The sequence below is a fragment of the Cajanus cajan genome, chromosome 9 (genome assembly GCF_000230855.2).
Source record: "Cajanus cajan strain Asha chromosome 9, NIPB_CcT2T_4, whole genome shotgun sequence".
In the NCBI taxonomy this organism is placed as follows: domain Eukaryota; kingdom Viridiplantae; phylum Streptophyta; class Magnoliopsida; order Fabales; family Fabaceae; genus Cajanus; species Cajanus cajan.
In genome coordinates this window covers 3,252,027-3,274,257 of record NC_138525.1, presented here as the reverse complement: position 1 = coordinate 3,274,257, position 22,231 = coordinate 3,252,027, and the positions used below count along the sequence as shown (strand labels likewise).

Here is a 22,231-nt window from a genome sequence, read left to right as displayed (position 1 = left end):
AGTATTTTTGTTTTCAATAAATTAAAATGAAAATTGATATCAAATATAAAGATCTAATTTAAACACTGTTATAACTTTAATAAGCAATAAAGATCGGTTCGTAAACAGCTTTTATGTAGGACTAAAATTAAAAGTTTTAAGTACTAAAAAAATAGTATCAAGTGTATTGACTAAATTTATAATAATATCTATATTAATAAAGGAGATACTTTGTTTTAGTGTCCATATTCATTTGGACTTCTTTACCTCCTTAACTAGTTTACTTAATTATTTAATTATTTTAAAGTTAATTGCATACTTTTATGATTTCATCATTTATATTTTTTTTATTTGTTTACAGAGAGATAAGGAATTTTTTTTCCATTAGTATAATATAATACATCTTACTAATTTAATTTCATTATATTTCATCCTATTTTACCAATTCAAACTATAAAAATAGTGTCATTATATTTCATTATGATCTTCTACAACTTCCAAGTCAACACTTCAAACGACGCTCCGATAAATTCGGAATGGAAATGTGAAGTGGTGTGAACGGTTAGCAATCCCATCAATTCACGTCAATACTTCCCTAACACATTAGTACAAAGTAGCAGTTAGACACTAGAATGAGTTTATAGGCAAACAGAAGTGTAAAACTGCAAAAGTGCCACTTGCGTTGAGGGGAAAAAAAATTGAAATTGACTGTGGTCTACCAAAATCTAACTACTCTAAGTTGATTCAAATCCAAAGATGGAGCTCACACGTCAAACCAGTAATTTAAGGAGAAAATAGTACATGAACTGACAATAAAGAAATTGTTTTGTTCATGTTATTGACTTATTACCCACGTTTCACAAAATTACTGGAACTGTGATTTTATAATGCAGCAACCATTTGACATTGTGTCTTTGTTTTCTAGTTATTTCAATGCAGAGGTTGAGTAAAAGCAAAAACAAAAATGTTGCTTCCATTTTACGCAATTAGAATTTGTTTAAATCAATTTCAATCGTAAATTACATTAATACTCATGTCAGCACTTGCCTAATTGTGAAACAAACATGCTTTAAGTCGTACACTCTGGGCATTGCTTGAGGAGTGGGGGGTAAGAGGGAGAGACAGGTTGAAATGATTTTTCAAGAAAGTCCACTCATGGTTCTACTTCAAATCGTTTGTGGGCTTTTTTATAACAACTACTCAATTCTTCAATATGTATGATACTCCATCCCATGGGCCTCGAGAAAGCTCAGTTGAGTTTAATTGTTAAGTTGCTCTATTCGTTATGGGTTAAAAAAAGGGCTCTTCGTTGGTCAAATGTTTACATATCACAGAAGATTTACCAGTCAGCTCGTGTTGCACTACTACATTACATTTACATCAGAAGAAAAAAAAAGGTATTCACTTTCAGGGCAGGTCATAACACAGCTTGATTAGGCAATGATAAAATGAAAACAATAAGGTTTACACGCTCATCCAACAAAATGGTATAATTACATTGCCTAAAGTTGAAATTTGCTCTATGTTGTATATTTGAGGATAATATCAGGGCTGATGGAAAGAGTTAGCTCCTTGTTCGTGGTGATGATTGGTACCTGGCTGGCTAACCACAGGAATATCCAAGCTGCTTCCATCAGTTTCAGGTGCTACTTCCCTTACATCAGCTATCCTTGCCTCTGTTGCCTGAATATCACTCCATTCATTGTCTCCAACTGCCTGAATGTTCACCTGATCTGTTGCCATGTGGACTACATTCTCTGCAGGTACCGGGATAGCTCTAGAAACACTCAGGCATGCTTTATCCACATTCTCTTCTGTGGGGTCAACATGCTTTGTATCTGAGCATGACTCTGTCTTCTCAAAAACTTGAGTTGTATCAATGTGTTGCCTGTTGAAAAATATCTGTATGTCAACTTTGGTTTTATGATGCTACACATTTCAAAGCTGATATTCACTAAAAGGCAAACAAACCATCAAAAGGTTTCTCTAATTTCCCTGTTTTGCCAGGTATTGATAATACTATTTCCATCTTCACGTTTAGGTGGGAAAAGAGTGGTCAACAAACCTAATTAACAAAATAAAATGCAAGGACAAAAGAAAATAAGATGCCTGACCTTTGAAGTTGGGCTTTTAGTACATTCACATATGCAAGAAGCTCTTCCTTCTCTTTCGTTGCTGCAGATTCTCTCTGAACAGCCTCCTTTATCCTAGCTTCAGCATTTGCTTCTGCCACCCTAACCTTTTCTTCCGCTCTTACTACAGCTGCTTCTAAGATCACATCATGCTCTCTAGCTTTTGCCAGTTCAGAACGCCACATATTTGCTTCCTGAATAGCAGCATCTCGCTGCTTGATTACTTGCTCTCTTTCTTTGATTAAGCCTACAATCTTTTCTTCGGACTCTTTTAGCTACAAAAAACAATTTAAGACAAGATGAACATTCAAGACAATTTCATTGCAAGTAACACCCATAGTAATAGCTAAGGGTCAATTGTCCAAAGCAGTTTACTGAATCACTTGAATTTCTGTTGCCCAAAAAATATTTTCATATGAACCAGCACAAAGGCATACCTTCTGTGTAAACAAGTCTTGCTGCTTCTCAGAATCTTTATTCAAACGCTCAATTTCTACACAAGCAATTCTCCGTTGCTCATCCATAGTATAAGCAGCAGATGCTGCAGCCTCAGCAGCTTCAGCAGTCTCAGACAGTTTATCTGCTATATCTTTTATAGTTGAATCACGTGCCCGAATGTCTCGAGACAAATTCTGTAGCTCCTCATCCTTAACTCTTAGTGTTTCCTGTAGAGTGTAGCAGCATCCTCAGAACCAAATCCAAAGCAATAAAGTACCATAAAGGACCAAGAAGACAATAAATAACCAGGTACAAATATTCCTTGTCTAATTAAACAAATCCTCTCTATTTATATCCAACCTCCTTGTTCCTCTTCAAAATCTTGGTCCCTAGGACCCCCCCCCAACCCCACTCCAAATGAGAGAATAAGAGATATTCCCTAACATACTTTACTACTTTCCTTTCCTTTTATTTTTCTTTTTCTAAGCAAGTGAACATAAATCAGAAGACTGCAAAGGTCAGTGAGCCAAGTAAACAGTGATACATAGGGGGTAGACCTCCCCTAACTCCAAAACCAAAGGAGAAATTCATGCATTTTCAAACAATAATGTGACAAGACATATTTCTATTCCTTAATACATGACAATGGCAGTTAAAGGACCCTTATCAAAATCCAATTTTAATGTGTATCTTGCAACAATCATTGTTTAATGAATTATGCAATGTTGTTATATAACAATTATAGCAAGTAATAACACCATAACAGTTTTTTTTAACACCTTCGCCACAGGCAATTGCCAATAGTGTGCTTATATGGTGGAATTTTGGCCTTCCGCCATTGATAACACTGAAAAAAAAAATATTACAAATTTACAATTAAATTTGTAGCATTGCACGGTCAAAATTTGTAAGATTTCTTTTTAAAAACTTTAAAAAAATTAATGATATAACTTTTCTTTTTTACTTTCTCAGAATAGTACTAAAATATTTTTGTTCCTGGAGTTTTAGTTATTTTAAAAAGTTCTATTAAACTTTTAATTCACTGTACATGACACATTTAACCTAGTCCTTGCACAAAAAAACAAGTTTGTAAATCAGTCCCTATTCATTCCTCATTCCGTCGTTGGTGTCACTTATAAGGAATGTGTTAGGAGCCCATGCATAAGAGAGCCAAGAGATAGAATGGAAGAAAGAAAGAATTAAGTGGAATTGTTATCGATATGCGAATCTTCTATGAAAAAGGAGGAATTCTCCTTCCAACAGTTTCCCCTATTTCACAACAGAGCTAATGCTTTGTCCGCAAATACTAACAACCCAGGATGATTCCTCTACCCTTGCAGCCCCCTATTTATTTATTTAACAAACTAATCCCATTTATTTAACTAACTAATCTAACTGCCAATGCTAAATTACTATTTCATTTGCCTTCTCCTTATTCTTCCAAGCAAATATCTTTCCGTGTAACTCTAACAGACTGAATTTTGATCCCCATACATGACAGCATGAATTGAATCGAAAACAATTTCATATATGGGACCAGGTTGAAAACACTTTTGATGTAGAAACTATACTGAAGATGTGAGCTAGCAATATGGAGAAAAGATTAAACTAAATCTAGAAAATATTATATAATCATCTAAAAAATTTCACATTGCTTTCTTTATTAGAATATGCTTCTTTTTTTCTTAAAAAACTTAGATATAATGGCCCTAAATTGTGTTTTTCAATTATGATAATGATAGGATTATTATGATTTCATTTATTGTGTTTTTAGGACTCTAATTTTCATTATAGAAATAGAAATATATTGACATTTATGTATGAAGATCCTAGCTGCTACCATGTAGAATGAGACTCACTCTACTTGCTCCCTTTTTTACATTTCAGTTTTGTTTATTATTATTAATTAACACATACTGATGAAGCTTAGAGCTGATTCCAGGATGCAGGGAGTAATTGGAGTAATTCAAATAACTTTTTATCAAACAGAATGCACAATGAAATATGAAAGTACAAAGATGTCATATCTTTAGAAATTTTAACACGTGAAGATGTTACAAAAAGAACTCTTCCAAAGTCCAAACCAGACAAATATAGGATAAGAAGAGACAGTGTAGCTGGATCAAAGCTTTTAAAAGAAATTACACAAAAAAGTGGAATAAGATTTAAATCAAGACATATCAAGACTACAGGAAGAAAAAATAAATAGAAGCTACAACTCTGCTGCACCATCACAAATGCCAAATTATTTATTGGAGCACAAAGACAGAATAAACAAGAACTAGATTGTACCTTCATGATTGTTAAATCATCCATAGGACCATCAATAGGCCTATTATTCATCATTCCCAGAGCATTTCGCAAAGAAATCTGCATTGCTGCTTCAATTTCTTTAGAACATTCCAAGGCTGTTGAATTGGCTGCAGCTACAACTGTTGCAACAGTTCCTAATTTTGTAGAACCATTCCCACTTAAGGAATTCACTGCTTCTTTGTGGGCTTTTAGAACCAACTGAGTCGCACTAATGTCAAATGATAAAATAAATCAGTTGAGGAAATAATTACAATCATTAGACAAGAAAACCTGAAATAGAAATGATCAGGAAATCATTTGAATTGTGAAGGGCTGCAGTTATGAATAATTACAACCATTAGACAAGGAAATAATTACAACATTAGTCAAGAAAGCCAGACAAAGAATAATTAAAAATATAAGGAACTTAAATATAAAATCTGAACTGTGACACACATGAAGATCCTGCAGGCCATTCATTAATATAAAAACACACTGTTCAAAAAAGTTAGAAAAATGTAAAGGACTGCAGTTATGAATCTTGAATAATTTTAAACTTGACAAATAAGTAAACAAAGAAAATGCAGGACTGTAAAACTTACTGTAAAGTTGAAACCCATGCTCTAGCTGCAGCAGGAGTCTCGGCACAGAGGAAGTAATCCTTTTTCTGTGGTGTCCCAATATCTAAAGAAAGCAATTAAGGTAACAAGCGGAGTGATTTTCATCAGTTAGTTAGCAACTAATAGTTCGCAAGTACTAAAGTAAATAAAAATGACAAAAAGGATACAAAAGCAGCACCCATCATACTTTGGAAGCCCACTGCAATACACAGAAGTAAATAAACACCATGTGAAAATAAATGAATAACAAAAATAAAATACATCCAACAAAACTACACAAATTATATCTGGAAACCAGGGAAAATAGGTTTGTCAAAAACACCACTCTTACTGGAAATTCACAGGAGATACAGTGATCGTGCTATTCGCGTCAAATAAAATCGTTCCTTTAACAGCAGGCTCGTTTCGTCTTATCCTAAAGAAATAAAACAACACACAAGATTGATTAGTAACCAAGGCAGTTTCCCCACACAAAGAGAAACCAATACGCATAGACATACTTGTATTCCATTCTCCCCGTCGTCGGGTCCAAAATCACCCAACGCTCGTTCCATTTTCGCAGCTGTGAACACAAAAGCGATCCGTACGTGAGCTAGCTAATTTTGTTTCTCACACAAAATCATCAATTAAGGCACTCGCGTAAACAAAATAGAATCGGCTATTCAAACAATTAGAAAACGCATTGGAATCATAGGACGATCATAATTTCGCACGTGAAATGACAATTGGAATTTGCAAAGGCGAAAATAAAGTGAGACATAAGAAATTGGTAGCGAGATAAAAGGAGTGTGTGAATTACGGTTTCAGATCTCTTGAGAAGTGGTCCCTGCAACAAGTTTCTACCGGAAGCGGACGCGAGCTGGCGCTTGATCTTCTCCAAGCTATTCTCTGTGGTTTCTGCAGCTCGCTGTATCATTGCAATTGAGTTCAATGTTTCGAAAAGATACGCAAAACGAAAGAGAAGATAGCAATTGAAGAGTTACCGGAGAAGCCATGAGCGTAGATCAAGACTTGTGGGAAGCTCAAACACAAGGGTTTTGGGTGATATTCTCCAGATTTGCGTTTTTCGGTGTTTTCAGAATATTTCTAACAAATTTTATTTTTAAAAATTAAAATATTTAATAGGAAAGACCGGTAGGTTATTTGGCACACTGAGACTTGCAGATGTGCAGTTAGCTTGACTTTTCTTTCTGTCTTTCTCTGTTGCTTGCATTTTTTTTTTTTTATTTTTTTTTTTATAATTTATAATTATAACTAAACAGTGTAATTCTCTTGCTGTCTCCACCCATTTTTTTAGAAATAAAATATATTTTTAGTTGAAACACATGTATAAGTCGAGATCAAACTAATTCATGATTATCATGTTGGTTATATTCGAATGATAGGTTAATCTTGAGTTTCTATAGAGATATAGGTAGGACAAATAATATTCAGACATAATTGTTAGTTATACTTAAGGATTTGAAAATAGTTTGGAGAAGATTCTCATTAGTAGTTTATTACTCTAAATAAATGTATGTGTTATCTCTCATAAATCAACTTTATCTAGTTTTTAGACATACTTTGAAATATTATTTTTAGAGAAGATAATGTTGTGTTGCAACTTTTTAACAAAGTTGAGTGCAAACTCATATTTAGCTACTTGAGTTAAAGGTTTTCAATTGATTTGTATCACCCCGGTTAATAGCTTGTGCAAGTAGAGTTCCAATTTTAAGGTTGTAATTTTTTCCCTCTTATTCTTGATCTCTATTTATGCAAATAAATATATATATATATATATATGAGGAGGGTTCAAATGACAGCGGTGTAACTTTTATTAAGTGTTACACCGCTCAATAACTTTATATTAAATGCGAATTTTGAAAATCCAACCGTTAGATTGAAAGTTCATATCTCTTAAATCATATATATCTAATTTTATATTAATCTAAGATGATTTGATACTTCATTCTCATAAAAAAAATTGATGTAATATATACATTTCAAAATATACTAAAATATGAACACTTTGATTACCTTGAAGTTGTTGTTCAAATTTAACAAAATTTGATATATATGATCTAAGAGATATGAACTTTCAATCTAACGGTTGGATTTTCAAAATTCACATTTAATATAAAGTTATTGAGCGGTGTAACACTTAGTAAAAGTTACACCGGTGTCATTTGAACCCTCCTCTATATATATATATATATGTATAACACACATGAAAAAAAGAAACAAAGAAATTAAGAGTTAGATGAATGTTAAGACAAGTTTTTCAATGTTGACCTTTAAATCCTAGTTTTTGTTTTTACAAAATTAGATAGGTGTTAATAGTCACACGAATTATAATTATTTGATTGATTGTCTAAATTTGTTTAACATCAACACTACATTGTTATTAAACTATTATATGTATACAAATATTTATAAGCAAGATTAAATTGTCTTATATTATTTCTTAATTTTTAATTTTATAATTTTAATTTTATAAAATTAATAATTTTGATCTTCATATTTATTTTTAGACAATTAAAATTATAATATTAATTGTTACATTATTTAGATTAAATATTACTTTACTTTTTTATTTTCATTTCATAGCATTTTTTATTTTTTTAAATAAAATGAGAATTAAAGTATAATTTAATATAAATATAATTATATATTAATTATTATATTATGTATTCAGAGTAATATTATAATTTTATTTTTCAACCCATTAACAATGAAATCAAATTTCTTTATAAAAAAAAATCAAATTTAAAATTTTATAAAATTTAAGACTAAATCTAAAAATATAAAATAAAAAACGAGAGATGTAGATTTGATATTATATATTTAATCCACAAATAAATAATCACGATAATAATATTCAAGTTAACCGTTGAATTAATGAAATTTATTTGACTCGTTATATGATATAATCCACTTTCGAATTTAAATACTACAGCATAGCATTTTTGAGTTGGCGCTTTTTCTTCTTGCGAATACGAAATCCAAACCCTAGACAAACACCCACTGCTTACAGTTTCAAATTCATTGGCAGCAACATTGATCCATGTCCAGCTTCATCCTTCACTCCACTAATTAGTAATCACGCATCGAGTTGAAAATCTTAGTATAGTTCTCAAGTTGCACATTCAGCTAAGCATTTTGTCAAACAGAAAGTAGGGGAAGATAATTGATGGCTGGGATTTTGAAACAGCCGGGCGCATTTGCTATCACACCGCACAAAGTATCACTCTGCATACTTCTTAAGATCTACGCGCCACCGGCCCAGATATCTGTCCCCTTCCCTTTCGCTTCCGTTGCCCAACACAATCACCTTGGCACCTTTTTGTTAGCCCTCACTAAGGTTACCACTTTTTTCTTTTTTCCTGGCCGATTGAATTTGCATTTCTGTTCATTTGAATTTTAATTTATCACATTCTGGGAGGAGAGAATTCTGGGTTAGTTGTATTGCCAGCGATTTTATCACTTGGCTTTGCGCCTTGTCTGTTTTCTCTTGTTGGGTAGTTAAGAGTTAAGTCGTCTTTGGATGAATTTCTCATTAACTACTTATAGGAAAAAAAATTAAGAATGTAAAATGAATTTAGTTTATTCTGTAAGTTAAACTTAGCTTGTGGACAAATTAATTAATAGAAGCTCTCTCATTTAGCTTTTTCAAAAGTTTATTTGAACTTACCTATAAGCTAATTTTAACGTGTGGCATGAGCTTATTCAGTTTACCTTCTTATTTTCTTTTACTACTAGTGCTTTATGAAAAGTTTATGTCAATGGCTTGATAGTGAAATGGGTTTTTGATTTCAAATCAGTGTTAAAATAGTGAGTTATCTTAAGAGGTGGTGCCAATGGAATGGGTATGCTATTTTATTTGATTTTATCATTCCCATATTCTCTTGGATATATACTCGGTGTTGGATCGGACATTTTCTTCATACTGGTCAAAGATTTCTGTAGAAGATTTACAGGAATTGTGTATCCTCTCACACAAACTGATTTATTTTTAATCAAGAGATAATTGATAATTAGGGAAAGACAGAAATAAATTCCTAAAAATCTGCTATACAATTATGCACACTTTCCCCATTTACAGTAAATCTAGTCATATCTTTAACAATTTCCTGTATGTTTGTGTTGAAAATGCTGTTAATGGTGCAGGCCTGTGATGATATCTTGGAGCCAAAATTGGATGAGCTCATCCATCAATTAAGAATGATGAGCCAAAACTGGGAGGCTTCCTGGGTTATTGATCAGTTGATGAGTAGACTATCATCTCTGTCATCACCTGATGATTTGTTTAATTTTTTTGGTGATATACGAGGTAAGTTGATCAACTTTAATATTGTTAGCCTCTGACCTTTTTTTTTCACACATGTTTTTTCTGTTTTGATTCCCTCTGTTTATTTTACTTGTAAGTTGCAGCACAGCTGGTTATTGCTTATTCATTAGACTGGCATTTCAGATTTTTTGATATTAAAATGTGGTTCAGGAATACTTGGAGGTCCTGATTCAGGTGCTGTTGAGGATGAACAGGTTATTTTGGACATGAACAGTAATCTGGGGATATTTCTTCGGCGTTGTATACTTGCTTTTAACTTGCTATCATTTGAGGTATGATGTTTTCCAGCATTCTTAGGATGGTTTAAATTGATCATTGTTTGTTAGAATATTTATATGATCATTAACCAATAACCATGTTAATAAAAAGTGGGAGAAGGTGAAGTTGTTTTCTTTGGATCTCCATAATATGCTAGGCGCTTCTAACAATGTTTTGTTGTCTATATGCTTTACCTTTCAATGAGTTTACATCCATATTAATAAAATTCATGGAGTGGGGGCTCAACACTTGATATCCTTTGTTTCCATGACGAGCAAGTTGCTATTAGGAGTTCAATATACAACTTTGAGTCTCTAGTTCAAATATATATATATAGTAAGTCTTAGTAGATTTACTTCACTTAATAACTCGTGTTCTACATCAAATTTTAATGATCTAACATTTAAATTAAAGATTTTTAATGCATAGGTTAACTCTACAAATTTTTAAAAAATTTTAGACTTGATCTACACATTAAAATTTTTTAATTCAACAGTTGAATAGTTGAAATTTGATGTAAAATGAGTTATTGAGTGAAGTAAGTGAACCTTTTCTCATATATATATATATATGATTTTAAAACAATTTGGAGTCTCTCGTGAAAATATTTTTGCTTGCTCTTTCTCATATGCTTAGTTTATGCATGCAATTTTCATATTTCTTCTTTAAAATGAAATTTATCCTCCTTGTAACCTCTAATTTGAATGTCCAGGGTGTATGCCATCTCTTGACAAACATTGGGATCTATTGCAAAGAAGAATTCTCAAATTTTCCTTCTTATGAAGAAAATAGTTTAGATGATTCTAGTAGTAATTTGGAGACATATTCAGAATATGAGAACATGGACCTGGAGAACTTTGTCTATGAAAAGGTTTCAGAAGAAATTGAAGCAAGAAAGGAGGCTGGTGAAGTTGTTCCATTCCATCTTCATACACCCAATACTCTTCTGAGTTTAGTTGATGGTATAAGTATCTAACTTCATTGGGCTGCTATCTTAGTGTTTTCCGTAGTTTTAAAAGCACTTGAAAAATATAGACCAGGATATTACCAATTAACGAAATACCAGTTTTCTGTTTCTACGCTTGTTTATTCTGCACTTCGCTTTTGAGTTTCTCTATTTTTGCCTTTGCTTTTAGAAACACTGTTTGGCACAATGACATAAGTACTAATAATCTGATGGAAATCACATGTACAGATATTGACGTGCCTGCTGATTCAGTATCCAAACAGAGTGAGAAAGTTAGAACAGCTACTCCTTATGGAGACCCTTCAAGTAACATGCTGCGAGATGTTGATCACAGTGGTGTTGTATTTCTGCGTACAAACTGGCAGGTACAAGGGTACTTACAGGAGCAAGCTGATACTATTGAAAAGTAAACAACTTGTAAACCTAGAACTGCCTTTTCTTAAAAAAAATATAATTTAAATGAGCGTGACATTCCATTGCAATTGCATTAACTTTCAAGTTTTATTCGTATGGCAGGAATGGTAGTGCTGTATCTTTCAATGGGATTGAAATTATTCTACGGCAGCTACAAAAATTGGCGCCTGAACTGCATCGTGTAAGTTTATTAGATTTTTTTTTTTAATTCTGTTCCTTCAGTCTATTGTTTTTTACATTAAAGTTTGATGTGATCTTGAGTTTCACTTCAATACAGGTTCACTTTTTGAGCTACTTGAATGGTCTTTCTCATGATGATTATATTTCTGCTCTGGAGAATCTTCATTGCTATTTTGATTACAGGTAATTGAACAGTTACATCTTTATTTGATCACTTTGATGGCATTGGCCTATGTTTGGGTTCGTTTGATGACTAAATATTACATCTAAAGCAAGTGGAAATAAGGAATCATTGATTCGTGCATGTTCATAATCAATAAATAATTCACTGCTAACTCAACAACCAAAATTGACTCCCACCCAACAAAATTGCTGACACCATCCCATTGCTATTGTCTGTTGTGTACTTGCATGTTACTGAAGGCCATTATTGCCATTATTACAGTACTAGTGGTTTTATTTAAAAATTTTAGAATAAAATAAAAATTGAGGTTAAGTAATAAAGGTGGTTGAGAATTTGAGTGGTTAAATGTAGTTAACTTATTTAAGTGGTTACACGGGTGGTTAATTTTCAATATTATTTTTATTATTTAAAGATTTAAGGGTAAAATAGTCTAAAAAATGTAGAGATGAAAAAACGGTTATAAATCCATGTATCTCCTTAATATATAGGTACAAATTACCTTGCCTGCATTCTACTTTTTTTCAAATGACCTCATTCTCTTCAGCTTTGATTTGACATTAAAGTTTTTGGTTTATATTTTGCAAATTCAATTATGAGTTCTTGTTGTTGATTGGATACCCTCTTCTGAATTTTCAGTTAATCATAATATGGCCCTAGACCTAGACTTCTATGATCATTGATCACAATTCAGTGTTGATGCTGTCTAGGGATGGCAATGGAGCCCCATGGTGGCGGGTAATAGTAAATCCGTCCCAGTCCCGCTAGATAAAAATTGGCCTCATATCCACCCCATATCCGTGCGGGTATCCATTAAGCGGGTATTCATGGATTTCTTGAATACCCACGGATATCCATGGATATTTATAAATTTTTTAAGAAATTAAAAATATTATATTATAAATAATTTTATGTTTAATGTCATTGAAATATTAAAAATAAAAATTCAATGTTAATTTTGAACTTGTATTTAATGATAATTTTTTTGAAATAATAAAAATGCAAGATAATCATTAACTTAAAATACATCAATCTTACAAGTAAGTGAAAGTCTCATATCACAAAGATGAGAGAGTGTAGTTTTAGGGTTATGTGGTACAAGGATAATTAGGATATTTAAGAAATATTATTAAACGGGTACCCGCGGGTATGAATATTATCATACCCGCCCCGCCCCGTTTATAAACGGGTAAAAAATTATCCGTCTCCATTATCCGCGGGTATTCAATTAGCCTATCCATTTATTATCTATAGCGGATTTTACCCGCAGATACTCGCGGGTGCGAGTATTTTTGCCATCCCTAATGCTGTCTATAAGGTTTATGAATTATGATGCCTAGTAATCAATCTACTGTAAACTCATAAATTTAGAGGAAGGCATTGGGTGGCTAAAGGAACAATGCAAATAATGTAACTAAAAATGAAAATGAATTGTTGCCAAAAAAGTAAATTAACCTGGTATCAAATGAATTATGTTTCTCGGTGGTCTTCCACATGGTTGCTAGGGCTCCTCCATTTTATTAATACTTTCAATCCCAAATTTATTGACATTAATGATTGTCAAAATTTAGAATCTCTATATATGCAATTGTGAAGGTTTCCTTGTCCTTCTTTATCTATAGTTTCTGTCTTTTGCTGCGAATTATAAATCCTATAACTATATTTCTCCACAAGTATTGAGTGACTTAATAACCAATATTTATGGATAAGAACTATCTTTTACTACTGAACTTATATGTTATTTGTTGGACAAAAGTGCAGGGACTGAAGGATTTGATTTTGTTCCTTCAGTTGGTGGTAATGGCTTTGGAAGATATGAAATTGGTTTATTATGTCTGGGGATGATGCATTTTCACTTTGGGCATCCAAAGCTGGCTTTAGAGGTACATGTTTTGATCATTTTGATTTTGCGCATGCTCTGCATTTCTACCTTTTCCAGTCCTCAAGGTTTCTATTATTCTTTACTCAGCTAGCTATTTATGATTGTTCTAATATGCTTTATTTTTTTATGTGACCCTTATATTGGTCTGTTATGTTTAGGTTTTGACGGAGGCAGTTCGTGTTTGTCAGCAGGTAATCATATAAAAATAAGTTTTAGTTATTTAATAAAATTGCCAACCTGTATTCATCAATTATTTGCAAAACCTAAGCTGACAGCAAATGTTGCCTTGTGCATGCTATGCTACAAAGGGAACAAATAAATGTGGAAAATATTGCAGTTGAATCCTAATCTTTCTTCCTGATATATAAGTCATGTTTTGCTGCGAAGACTGATGTTTTTCCTTTTTGCAGCAAAGTAATGATACCTGTCTTGCATATACTTTAGCAGCTATCTCAAACTTGCTGTTTGAAAATGGTATCTCAAGTACAGCTGGGACACTAGGATCGTCATACTCACCTTTTACAAGTATAGGTATTTCACTCTCTGTTCAACAACAATTGTTTGTTCTCTTGAGAGGTTCATTAAAGAGAGCAGAAAGTTTAAAGTTAAAAAGGTTGGTGGCTTCCAATCATCTGGCAATGGCCAAATTTGATCTAACGGTAATGAGATTTTCTGATTACATTAATCATTCTTTTTATACTGCTTCTACTTTTTTTATTTATGAGGATGTACATATAGCATATTCTACGAATTTGACTCCTAGACAATAGTGTAAAATCTTTGTTGTGGCATTAGATTCTTAAAATGTTCAAACCTCAAATATATTGACTTTTTAGTATAAGAATATAGGAGAGACAGAATTGTGCAAATTACAGACAATCAAGCTTGTGAGCCACACTATGGAACTATGAGAAAGAATTATCAAGATGAGACCTGCATTTTAGAGGGTTTTGATTTGTGCCAGGGAGGTCAACCATAAAAGCTTTATGTTTACTGAGGGTGTGATGAATCTGTAGTTCTGGACAGAAGGAAACATAAAGATCCTTGCATAGTCATCATTGAGATAGATAAAGTATATGCTATGATGGCAATAGAAGTCTTATGGAAAGCTTTTAGAGAAGGACTGACTTTGAGTCCGTATCAAAGTTAAATGGATTGTGATACAGTTTGGTATTTGGTAGTGTACTTTCCTTGATCTGATTAGTTAGCTAATTAGGATTTAAATTTGCTTAGAATTGGATCGTGATACATATACTTCAAACTATAGAATTAAGTTTGCACCTTACCAAGCAAGAAAGCATTTGTTGGGATGGGAAAAATGTGTCTCTCCCTCAAAGAATCAAGTTCCTAAATCTGTTATTTGATCTATGTCTTGGGTGTGAACTCCCTATTTTTATTCTCTCAACTCTTAGCTCATGCTACTGCTGTTTCTATCGCTATGATGTTCAAGTTCAGAACATTGCTTTGAGTGTTTTGGGGTGCAAACAACCAATTCTTGAGATTGAACATTTTCATATGTGTGATGTTAGGGATTTAAGCACAATAGGTTACACTTTCAATTATTCCATATCATTTTACCTTTCCAGAAGTTGATGAGTTCAGAGATAGAATGAATTCTAAACTTGATTCGCGGAGAGAAGCTTTGGAATGAAAAGGGATTTGGGTAAGTAGGAGCGAGACACAGTATATGGAATACTAGTTCAGTGAGACTCAAGTGAACAATTTGTTGAAGATGAAAATTGGGGTTCAGATCATACTTGATGTTGCATGGTTTAGGAACCATGAAATATGACCCCATTTCTAATGAATTTGAAGATCTCATTACTATTAATTATTTGAATCCCCAGTCCATTTACCTTACTGTATATCATCATTATCTGTCTTATTTAAGTCATTTCAAGTTCTACCAACTTGTATTAGATCTCAAGTCCTGTTAGTGCTTATTGAAACTTGAATTTTTCCCAATGCTTTTTTACATCATGGTAGTATCTTCATTGCAGCATGTTCAGCGGCCCTTGCTATCATTTGGTCCAAAAACTTCCATGAAGCTCAGTACTTGCCCAGTTAACGTTTGCAAGGTTGTAGAAATCTTTATGACTATTCTTTGGATGGTAATAGTTTCAGAACACAAGAACTAAACTCATTACTTAACCTATTTTCCTCTTGTATGACTGGCAGGAGCTCCGGTTGAGTTCTCATCTGATTAGCGATTTTAGCTATGAAAGTTCTGCAATGACAATTGATGGTGCCTTTAGTACAGCTTGGCTTAGGAATTTACAAAAGCCGGCAGGTTCTCTGGTTTTATGTCAAAATAATGTATCTGGCAGCAGCTCTAATGTTTCCCAATTCATTGCACAACCAACCTCAATTCCTGGATCGGTGTTGCAAGTATTGGGTTCGTCTTATATACTTCGTGCGACTGCATGGGAGTTATATGGCAGGTAAAGTTGCTATTTGTGTTGAGATATGTTTATATGAATCACGGTTGCACTAATTATTATTCTATGTCCTTTTGTGAAATTGCTTACTATCAGGGTAAAATTGATTATAATTGCATTGCTTTAAGGCTAACCTATCAACAAAAGGAAAATATCTTGCTGTAATAAGCTGGCATTGCTTTTCTTCAATGTATTAACTTTGCTTTTTTTAAATTGAGAGTCTAATTGTTAATGGATTTTGATCCATATATCAATGTTCAATTATTGTAAAATCCAAAATGCAAGTGATATTTGCACCAACTACTACTCCTTCCCTTTGCAAGGTAGACTGTTAATAATTATAGGTTGAGACTTATTAGCTGCGTTAGCCAATTGTTGAGAAAATTGGACAAATGACACACACACATGCACACCCTCTGCTAAGAAAAGAGATAGTTGGTTTTATTGGAGCATTTATGTATGGGTGAGTTTCAAGTGTGGTAAAGAATGCAAAAGATGAACACCAATCATGGTCGGATGAATTTTTGGAAAGATGGATATTGTCCTTGCAATCTCTCTTCTGTTGCAACAATTTTCTTGGGTTGATCTCTGGTCAAATGATTTTCTCTCTACCCATAAAAAATATTTTAATGGTCTTCTGCCATTCTGTGTAGTCTTTCATGTCAAGCTTCTAAGAACTGATTGTTTTTTCTTTTCGTGAAACCAAATTCAAAAGGGGAAAATTATCCACTTTAATTAAAGTCAAAATACTTGAGAGAGAGAGGGATTTAGACACATACAATTACACACACAGATATCTCTTATATTAAATTCTGAATTTTTTTAGCAGTTATTGCTATTCATAAGTAAAAGTAAAGCAATTTAGTTACTATTAATGTCCTGCTTACCAAGCATGCAGAAACAAATTCACACAAGATTTTCTATTTTTGAATTTTATCAGGTGGACTATGTTTTCAAACTCAGCTGATAAATCATAATGGGTACACTAGCCTCCATCTTGACTAAAATTCCATAAGCCCTGATTGTATTGTACCAGACTTATAGTTATAAATAAAATAAAACAGAATGCATGGTTTGTTTTGTTTTTAGTTTTTTCCATCACTTGGGGTGATCAATGATATAGTTCTTGTTTCATATGCATATAATGCTAAATTTCGTATTTAATATGTTGAAAGCATGCTGTATGCATTTCACAATCTGATTTTTTTCTTTTCCAATTGTTATTAGCTCACCACTCTCTCGCATAAATGCGCTTGTGCATGCTACTTGCTTTGCTGATGCATCAAGGTAGTGTCTGAGCTGAACAATTACAGAGATTACATTCCAAGTTGCTGTTTGTATCACCTTTGTTTATTATGAAAAACAACTTTATCACCTCCATTTTGTTAATTTTTTTGTTGAATTATCTTTGTTCTTGGTCTCCCCAGCTCATCAGATGCAGCATTAGCGTTTGTAAAGCTCATTCAACATTTAGCAGTATTTAAAGGATACAAAGGTTAGATTGGTTGCATTAAATTGAATAGAATTCCACCATTTCTTTTTAAAATATTGTATGTAGTTTTCACATTTGCATTTGTTTTATCTTGTTTTTGTACTTTGCTAATAGTTTGTAAGCCGCCAGAGTAACTGTTTATGAAAAATATGATAAATTCAACTTTGTAGTGATATTTGCTGGACAAATTCCCTTTTTGTTAATACGGAGTGGTCTTTTTCTTTCTTCATCATGAATGTATATAGTGGATAGAATGTTCCCTATCACCCATTTGTGTTCTTGCTCTTACCTTTTATCCCTCTTATTGTTCTGATATCTTCCTTTTTATGATTTTAGAGGCCTTTTCCGCCCTTAAAATAGCAGAAGAGAAGTTTCTATCTGTTTCTAAATCACAAATATTGCTGCTAAAGTTGCAGCTGCTTCATGAGCATGCTTTACATCGGTAAGTGGCCTAGTTCATTTATTATATTAACAATATTGAATTTTGCTTGCATTTGAAATTTCAGCACAGTTAATAACTTAATTGTGCATCATCTAGTGGACAAGTAAAGCTAGCCCAGAAACTGTGTGATGAACTCGGTGTTTTGGCATCACGAGTAACTGGTGTAGATATGGAGCTAAAGACAGAAGCAAGCCTTCGCCATGCTCGGACATTGCTTGCAGCAAATCAATTTCGAGAGGTTTTTTTTTATACTTTGATGTATTAAAAATTAACTATATACAGAAAACTAATCACATATTATTCACTGTTTGATTCTGGAATTTATAGTGCATGCTACTATTGTTCTTTCATACGAAACATGGAATCATACTCTAAATATATTCTGTTTTAAAAGTGTCCTTATACTACACGCCTACATCATTTGACAAAAAGGCATAGGATTTGAACAAGGTATCAAATCCTTTAAATATTCTGTTTTAAAAGTGTCCCTTTACTATATTATTTGACATAAATGCATGAGATTCGAAAATTTCATAATGCTGTATGCAATGCTGTTATTGTTGTGTATCAAAGTAGACTATGTTGGGATCTTAGCTTACTTGCCAAGTAAGGAAAAAAAGGGTGTAGTCAATCGCTGTTAGCTAATGCTAATAGGGGAACGATTAATAAAATTATTGTTTTAACTCTGTATAGACAGTTTTTAATTTTCATATAATGATTTTTTAGGCAGCTTCTGTGGCACACTCTCTCTTCTGCATGTGCTACAAATACAATCTTCAAGTTGAGAATGCTTCAGTTCTTCTTTTACTTGCTGAGATTCACAAGGTATGCTATCATATTGTCTGACACACTTGGTATTCATGTAATCTGGATCAATCTACTTTTTTGTTTTAATATTAAAATGTATGGATCAAGCCATCTTTCTTATTTTCTAGGAGAAAATAACTTGTTATATAATTACAAATATCCTCTCCAATTCATCATGCAGAAATGAAAATTGATTATTAATCATAATTTACAGGCTTGGCCAGCCTCTACAATATGAAAAGGAAATGAAGTGGGAAATTTTGAATATGGAAAAAAGAAAAGGCTGTACGAAATTTTAGTAAGAACTAAGCAGACTTGATTAGATAATTTTTCTCTGTGCTTATTTGTAAGCACTAATCAGCATCACCTTTTTATTCAAGGGAAAATATTTGTCACGAGTCATGACTCAACATATTTTTATTTCATTCTGATTTAACTGTATGGTCTTTTTCTTTTCATTTTAATGCATGATCTATTTACTCATCCTAAATTACTTACAGTCTGGTACATTCTCAATCCCAGCTTTCACATTATTGTTCTGTTCTCTACTGTTTGTTTACTCTAAAGCCTTCATTTATTTGTTTTTATCAGAAATCAGGCAATGCAGTTCTAGGTCTCCCATATGCTTTAGCAAGCCTCTCATTTTGCCTGTCGTTTAACTTGGACCTTCTGAAAGCCTCAGCTACTCTTAGTCTAGCTGAGCTGTGGCTCTCTCTTGGATCAAGCCATGCAACAAGGGCTCTAAACCTTATCCATGGAGCTTTCCCAATGATTCTTGGTCATGGTGGTTTGGAACTCCGCTCGCGTGCCTATATTGTTGAAGCAAAATGCTATTTGTGCGATTCAAACTTCAACGGTATGTAAATTGTTGGTGTGCACTCTTCAATTTTGTTGTCTGCATATATGTAAACTTATGTTGTTTTCACAAGTATTTCAATACCAATAGTCAGATTTATGATTTTGCTAAAGATGATAATCAAATAGGGGGGAAACTGTGCAAGAAGTATGGAACATGGTTTGTCAAATGGATTGAGTGCTGAAACTGATGTGAGACAGTTTTGACAAACACTGAGAAAGGTTCTTTGTGGCTGAGTCATTGGAAGTTTGAGTAATGAAGAGTTTTGGCAATTTGAGGAGGATGATTGAATGCTTGTTAAGACTAAATTATGTGGATTTAAGATATCTACGAATTTTAAATATTTAAGAAGGGAGAAAGGCTATAATTATGATGGACATTGTCTGGGCCTGTTAAGTGTAAACAGTAAACACCAGTGGAACAATGTTTTTGGAGAATCTGGAATCAAGTGGTGCAGGGTTTCTATCACATTTTACAGTTGTCTCTGGTTGTGTTGGAAAGTTGCTTTGTGTTGGATTACCGATAATTTCTATTTGTCTTTCCGAAACAGAAGATTGAATTTATCCCCCTATGTTAGATTTTCAAAATACTTATTTACAATGTTGCATACTCTGCTTTTTTTCTTCAAAAATGTCTGTAATTTTTTCTCTCTCATAATTTCCTCACATTTTCCTCTATTGCAGTAAAGTATTATGGTTTTCTGAGGGGGGCGATCCTATTTCTCTCCGCATGTTGAGGTTTTAACTAAATCTTTACTGATTTGAACTTCTTTCAGTCTTTGAAGATTGTGAGATCGTGATAGATTCATTGAGACAAGCGTCTGAAGAACTCCAACTTTTGGAGGTAAGCAAACTGTCTGCCTTAATCTTATGTGCAATGACCCTCTTGAGAGGGAGGAAAATGAAAGGTCAGGTGAATGAATCCGTGCATCTTGACTACACAGCAGAGACTCTTTATATATATATATATATATATATATATATACACATATAATTAGAGCCAGAAATACGTTACATAATTATACAACTCATAATATCCCTAATTAAAATACTTCTTTTACACTATTACGTAATTACAAGCTTCCTTAAAGTTTCATTGGTCTTTTTTCATTTGTAAGCCTTTTTGCAGCATCTCTGCTTCCCGTCGAAGACTCGGTTTACTTGGATACATGACTGCATGCATGTGATAGATACTAGAGAATTGTGTATATGCGTAAAGCGTAAATGGAACCTGAGCTTAATTCATACTATATATTTTATAATAGAAATGACTGTTACAATGAAAAAGCAGTACAAACAAATAAGTGAGGCATACATTATATTCAGGCATATAGACACTAGATCAATGTTTTTTTGATTGATTTTACGTGGTATTATACATGCAAGATTTGTGTTGTTGAGACGTTGAAAGCCCACTAATCACTGGCAAACATTTTCCTTAGTAAAATTGACTTATTTAGCCCATTATTTCTTTTCAGCAACGTCTAAATCACTTTCTTGCAATTTTATTTAAGATTTAATTTTCTTGTGCCCTGCAGTTTCATGAATTGGCAGCTGAAGCTTTCTATCTGATGGCCATGGTATATGACAAACTGGGTCAGTTAGAAGAAAGGGAAGAAGCTGCAGCTTCATTTCGGAAACATATTTTGGCTATTGGCAATACTCAAGATGAGGATGATCCTCTTGTTAGTATGTTTTAATTGTTCTTGATACCCAATTTTATTTATATACGCTTTCCAAATTATGTACGATACTGACCACTGATCTTCTGTAATTATCATTCAATAGTTGTTTATAGCTATAGTCATTTATGTAAAAGGTGAAAGTAACCATAACCAAGATGTACCGTGGCATAAACCTTGGAGATATTTTTCCCCCTCTTTACAGAGAACAACTGTTCATGTAATGAAAATACTGGTAATTATTCTATACGTTTTAAAATAGTTGCTACATTTGTTTATATTAAATTATAAATTATAATTTTTTTTTTTATATCATGATATTGATAAGAATATCTACTAATTTTGCCACTTGAAACTTTAAGATTTGAAAACCAACTATGACGTTGGTTAGATTAACAAATGTTTATAAATTATTAGTCCTTTCAAAAGATAAGATATTTTTCTTAATTTTTATTCCCATGTTTTGAAATCTCAATCAAATAGAATGAGACAATATTAGTATTGAGAATAATTGTTAATTAAATTTAGGCTTACCTATGATTTTAATGTTGTAAAATGAGTTAATTTTAATTTTAGTAAAACTTTTATGTTAGTTTTCATTCCTCAAATTTGAAATTGTTATTTTCAATTTTTATTATTATGTGATATTTGTTTGTATTTAATAGTAAGTAGAGGTCATTCCAAATAATAATTACTAGTGTTTATGGTGCTATGTTAAGATGTATCACTTTTTTTTTTATCTTCTCAGAATAAATATTATTTAGTTATTTTAAAATGAATAATAAGAACAAAAAATATTTTATATGGAATAATATTAAAATTTGTTCATTTTAAAAGAATTAAAA

The 22,231-nt window shown here is 32.6% G+C and overlaps 2 protein-coding genes across 5 annotated transcripts; one reads left to right on the top strand and one right to left on the bottom strand.

Moving 5' to 3' along the window:
* Positions 1-1,262: 1,262 nt before the first annotated feature.
* Positions 1,263-6,603, bottom strand: SWAP70 (Pleckstrin homology (PH) domain-containing protein). Its single transcript, XM_020351066.3, has 10 exons — positions 6,445-6,603; positions 6,261-6,368; positions 5,962-6,023; positions 5,793-5,876; positions 5,629-5,660; positions 5,444-5,525; positions 4,842-5,070; positions 2,549-2,776; positions 2,094-2,386; positions 1,263-1,867 (listed from the first exon to the last, which is right to left on the bottom strand). Exons 1-10 carry the CDS (start codon positions 6,454-6,456, stop codon positions 1,525-1,527), a joined length of 1,473 nt encoding a protein of 490 aa, XP_020206655.1. The 5' UTR covers positions 6,457-6,603; the 3' UTR covers positions 1,263-1,524.
* Positions 6,604-8,332: 1,729 nt separating this feature from the next.
* LOC109791727 (anaphase-promoting complex subunit) lies at positions 8,333-21,635 on the top strand. 4 transcript variants are annotated; one of them, XM_020351061.3, is made up of 20 exons: positions 8,341-8,801; positions 9,608-9,770; positions 9,939-10,060; positions 10,759-11,008; positions 11,242-11,419; positions 11,530-11,608; positions 11,705-11,790; positions 13,545-13,671; positions 13,829-13,861; positions 14,081-14,329; positions 15,671-15,748; positions 15,849-16,111; positions 17,336-17,395; positions 17,536-17,603; positions 17,937-18,042; positions 18,139-18,280; positions 18,769-18,867; positions 19,441-19,705; positions 20,481-20,548; positions 21,243-21,635. In XM_020351061.3, the coding sequence occupies exons 1-20, from the start codon at positions 8,631-8,633 to the stop codon at positions 21,402-21,404; spliced, it is 2,769 nt and encodes a 922-aa protein (XP_020206650.1). In that variant the 5' UTR covers positions 8,341-8,630; the 3' UTR covers positions 21,405-21,635. The 4 variants fall into 4 exon arrangements, 3 of the variants coding, with proteins under 3 accessions (XP_020206652.1, XP_082919640.1, XP_020206650.1); XR_014429580.1 differs by lacking the exons at positions 20,481-20,548; positions 21,243-21,635 and adding an exon at positions 19,064-19,147 and having other exon boundaries at positions 8,333-8,801; positions 19,441-19,575; XM_020351063.3 differs by lacking the exon at positions 21,243-21,635 and having other exon boundaries at positions 8,335-8,801; positions 20,389-20,527.
* Positions 21,636-22,231: the final 596 nt, after the last annotated feature.

Bases quoted from the DNA above. Each gene is read 5' to 3' on its own strand.
- SWAP70 (XM_020351066.3), bottom strand. The intron at 2,777-4,841 runs GTACAATCTAGT...TACACTCTACAG, and splicing joins ATGATTTAACAATCATGAAG to GAAACACTAAGAGTTAAGGA. The intron at 2,387-2,548 runs GTATGCCTTTGT...TGTTTTTTGTAG, and splicing joins AAGACTTGTTTACACAGAAG to CTAAAAGAGTCCGAAGAAAA.
- LOC109791727 (XM_020351061.3), top strand. From the start codon at position 8,631: ATGGCTGGGATTTTGAAACAGCCGGGCGCATTTGCTATCACACCGCAC. The intron at 17,396-17,535 runs GTAGTGTCTGAG...TGGTCTCCCCAG, and splicing joins TGCTTTGCTGATGCATCAAG to CTCATCAGATGCAGCATTAG. The intron at 17,604-17,936 runs GTTAGATTGGTT...TTATGATTTTAG, and splicing joins AGTATTTAAAGGATACAAAG to AGGCCTTTTCCGCCCTTAAA.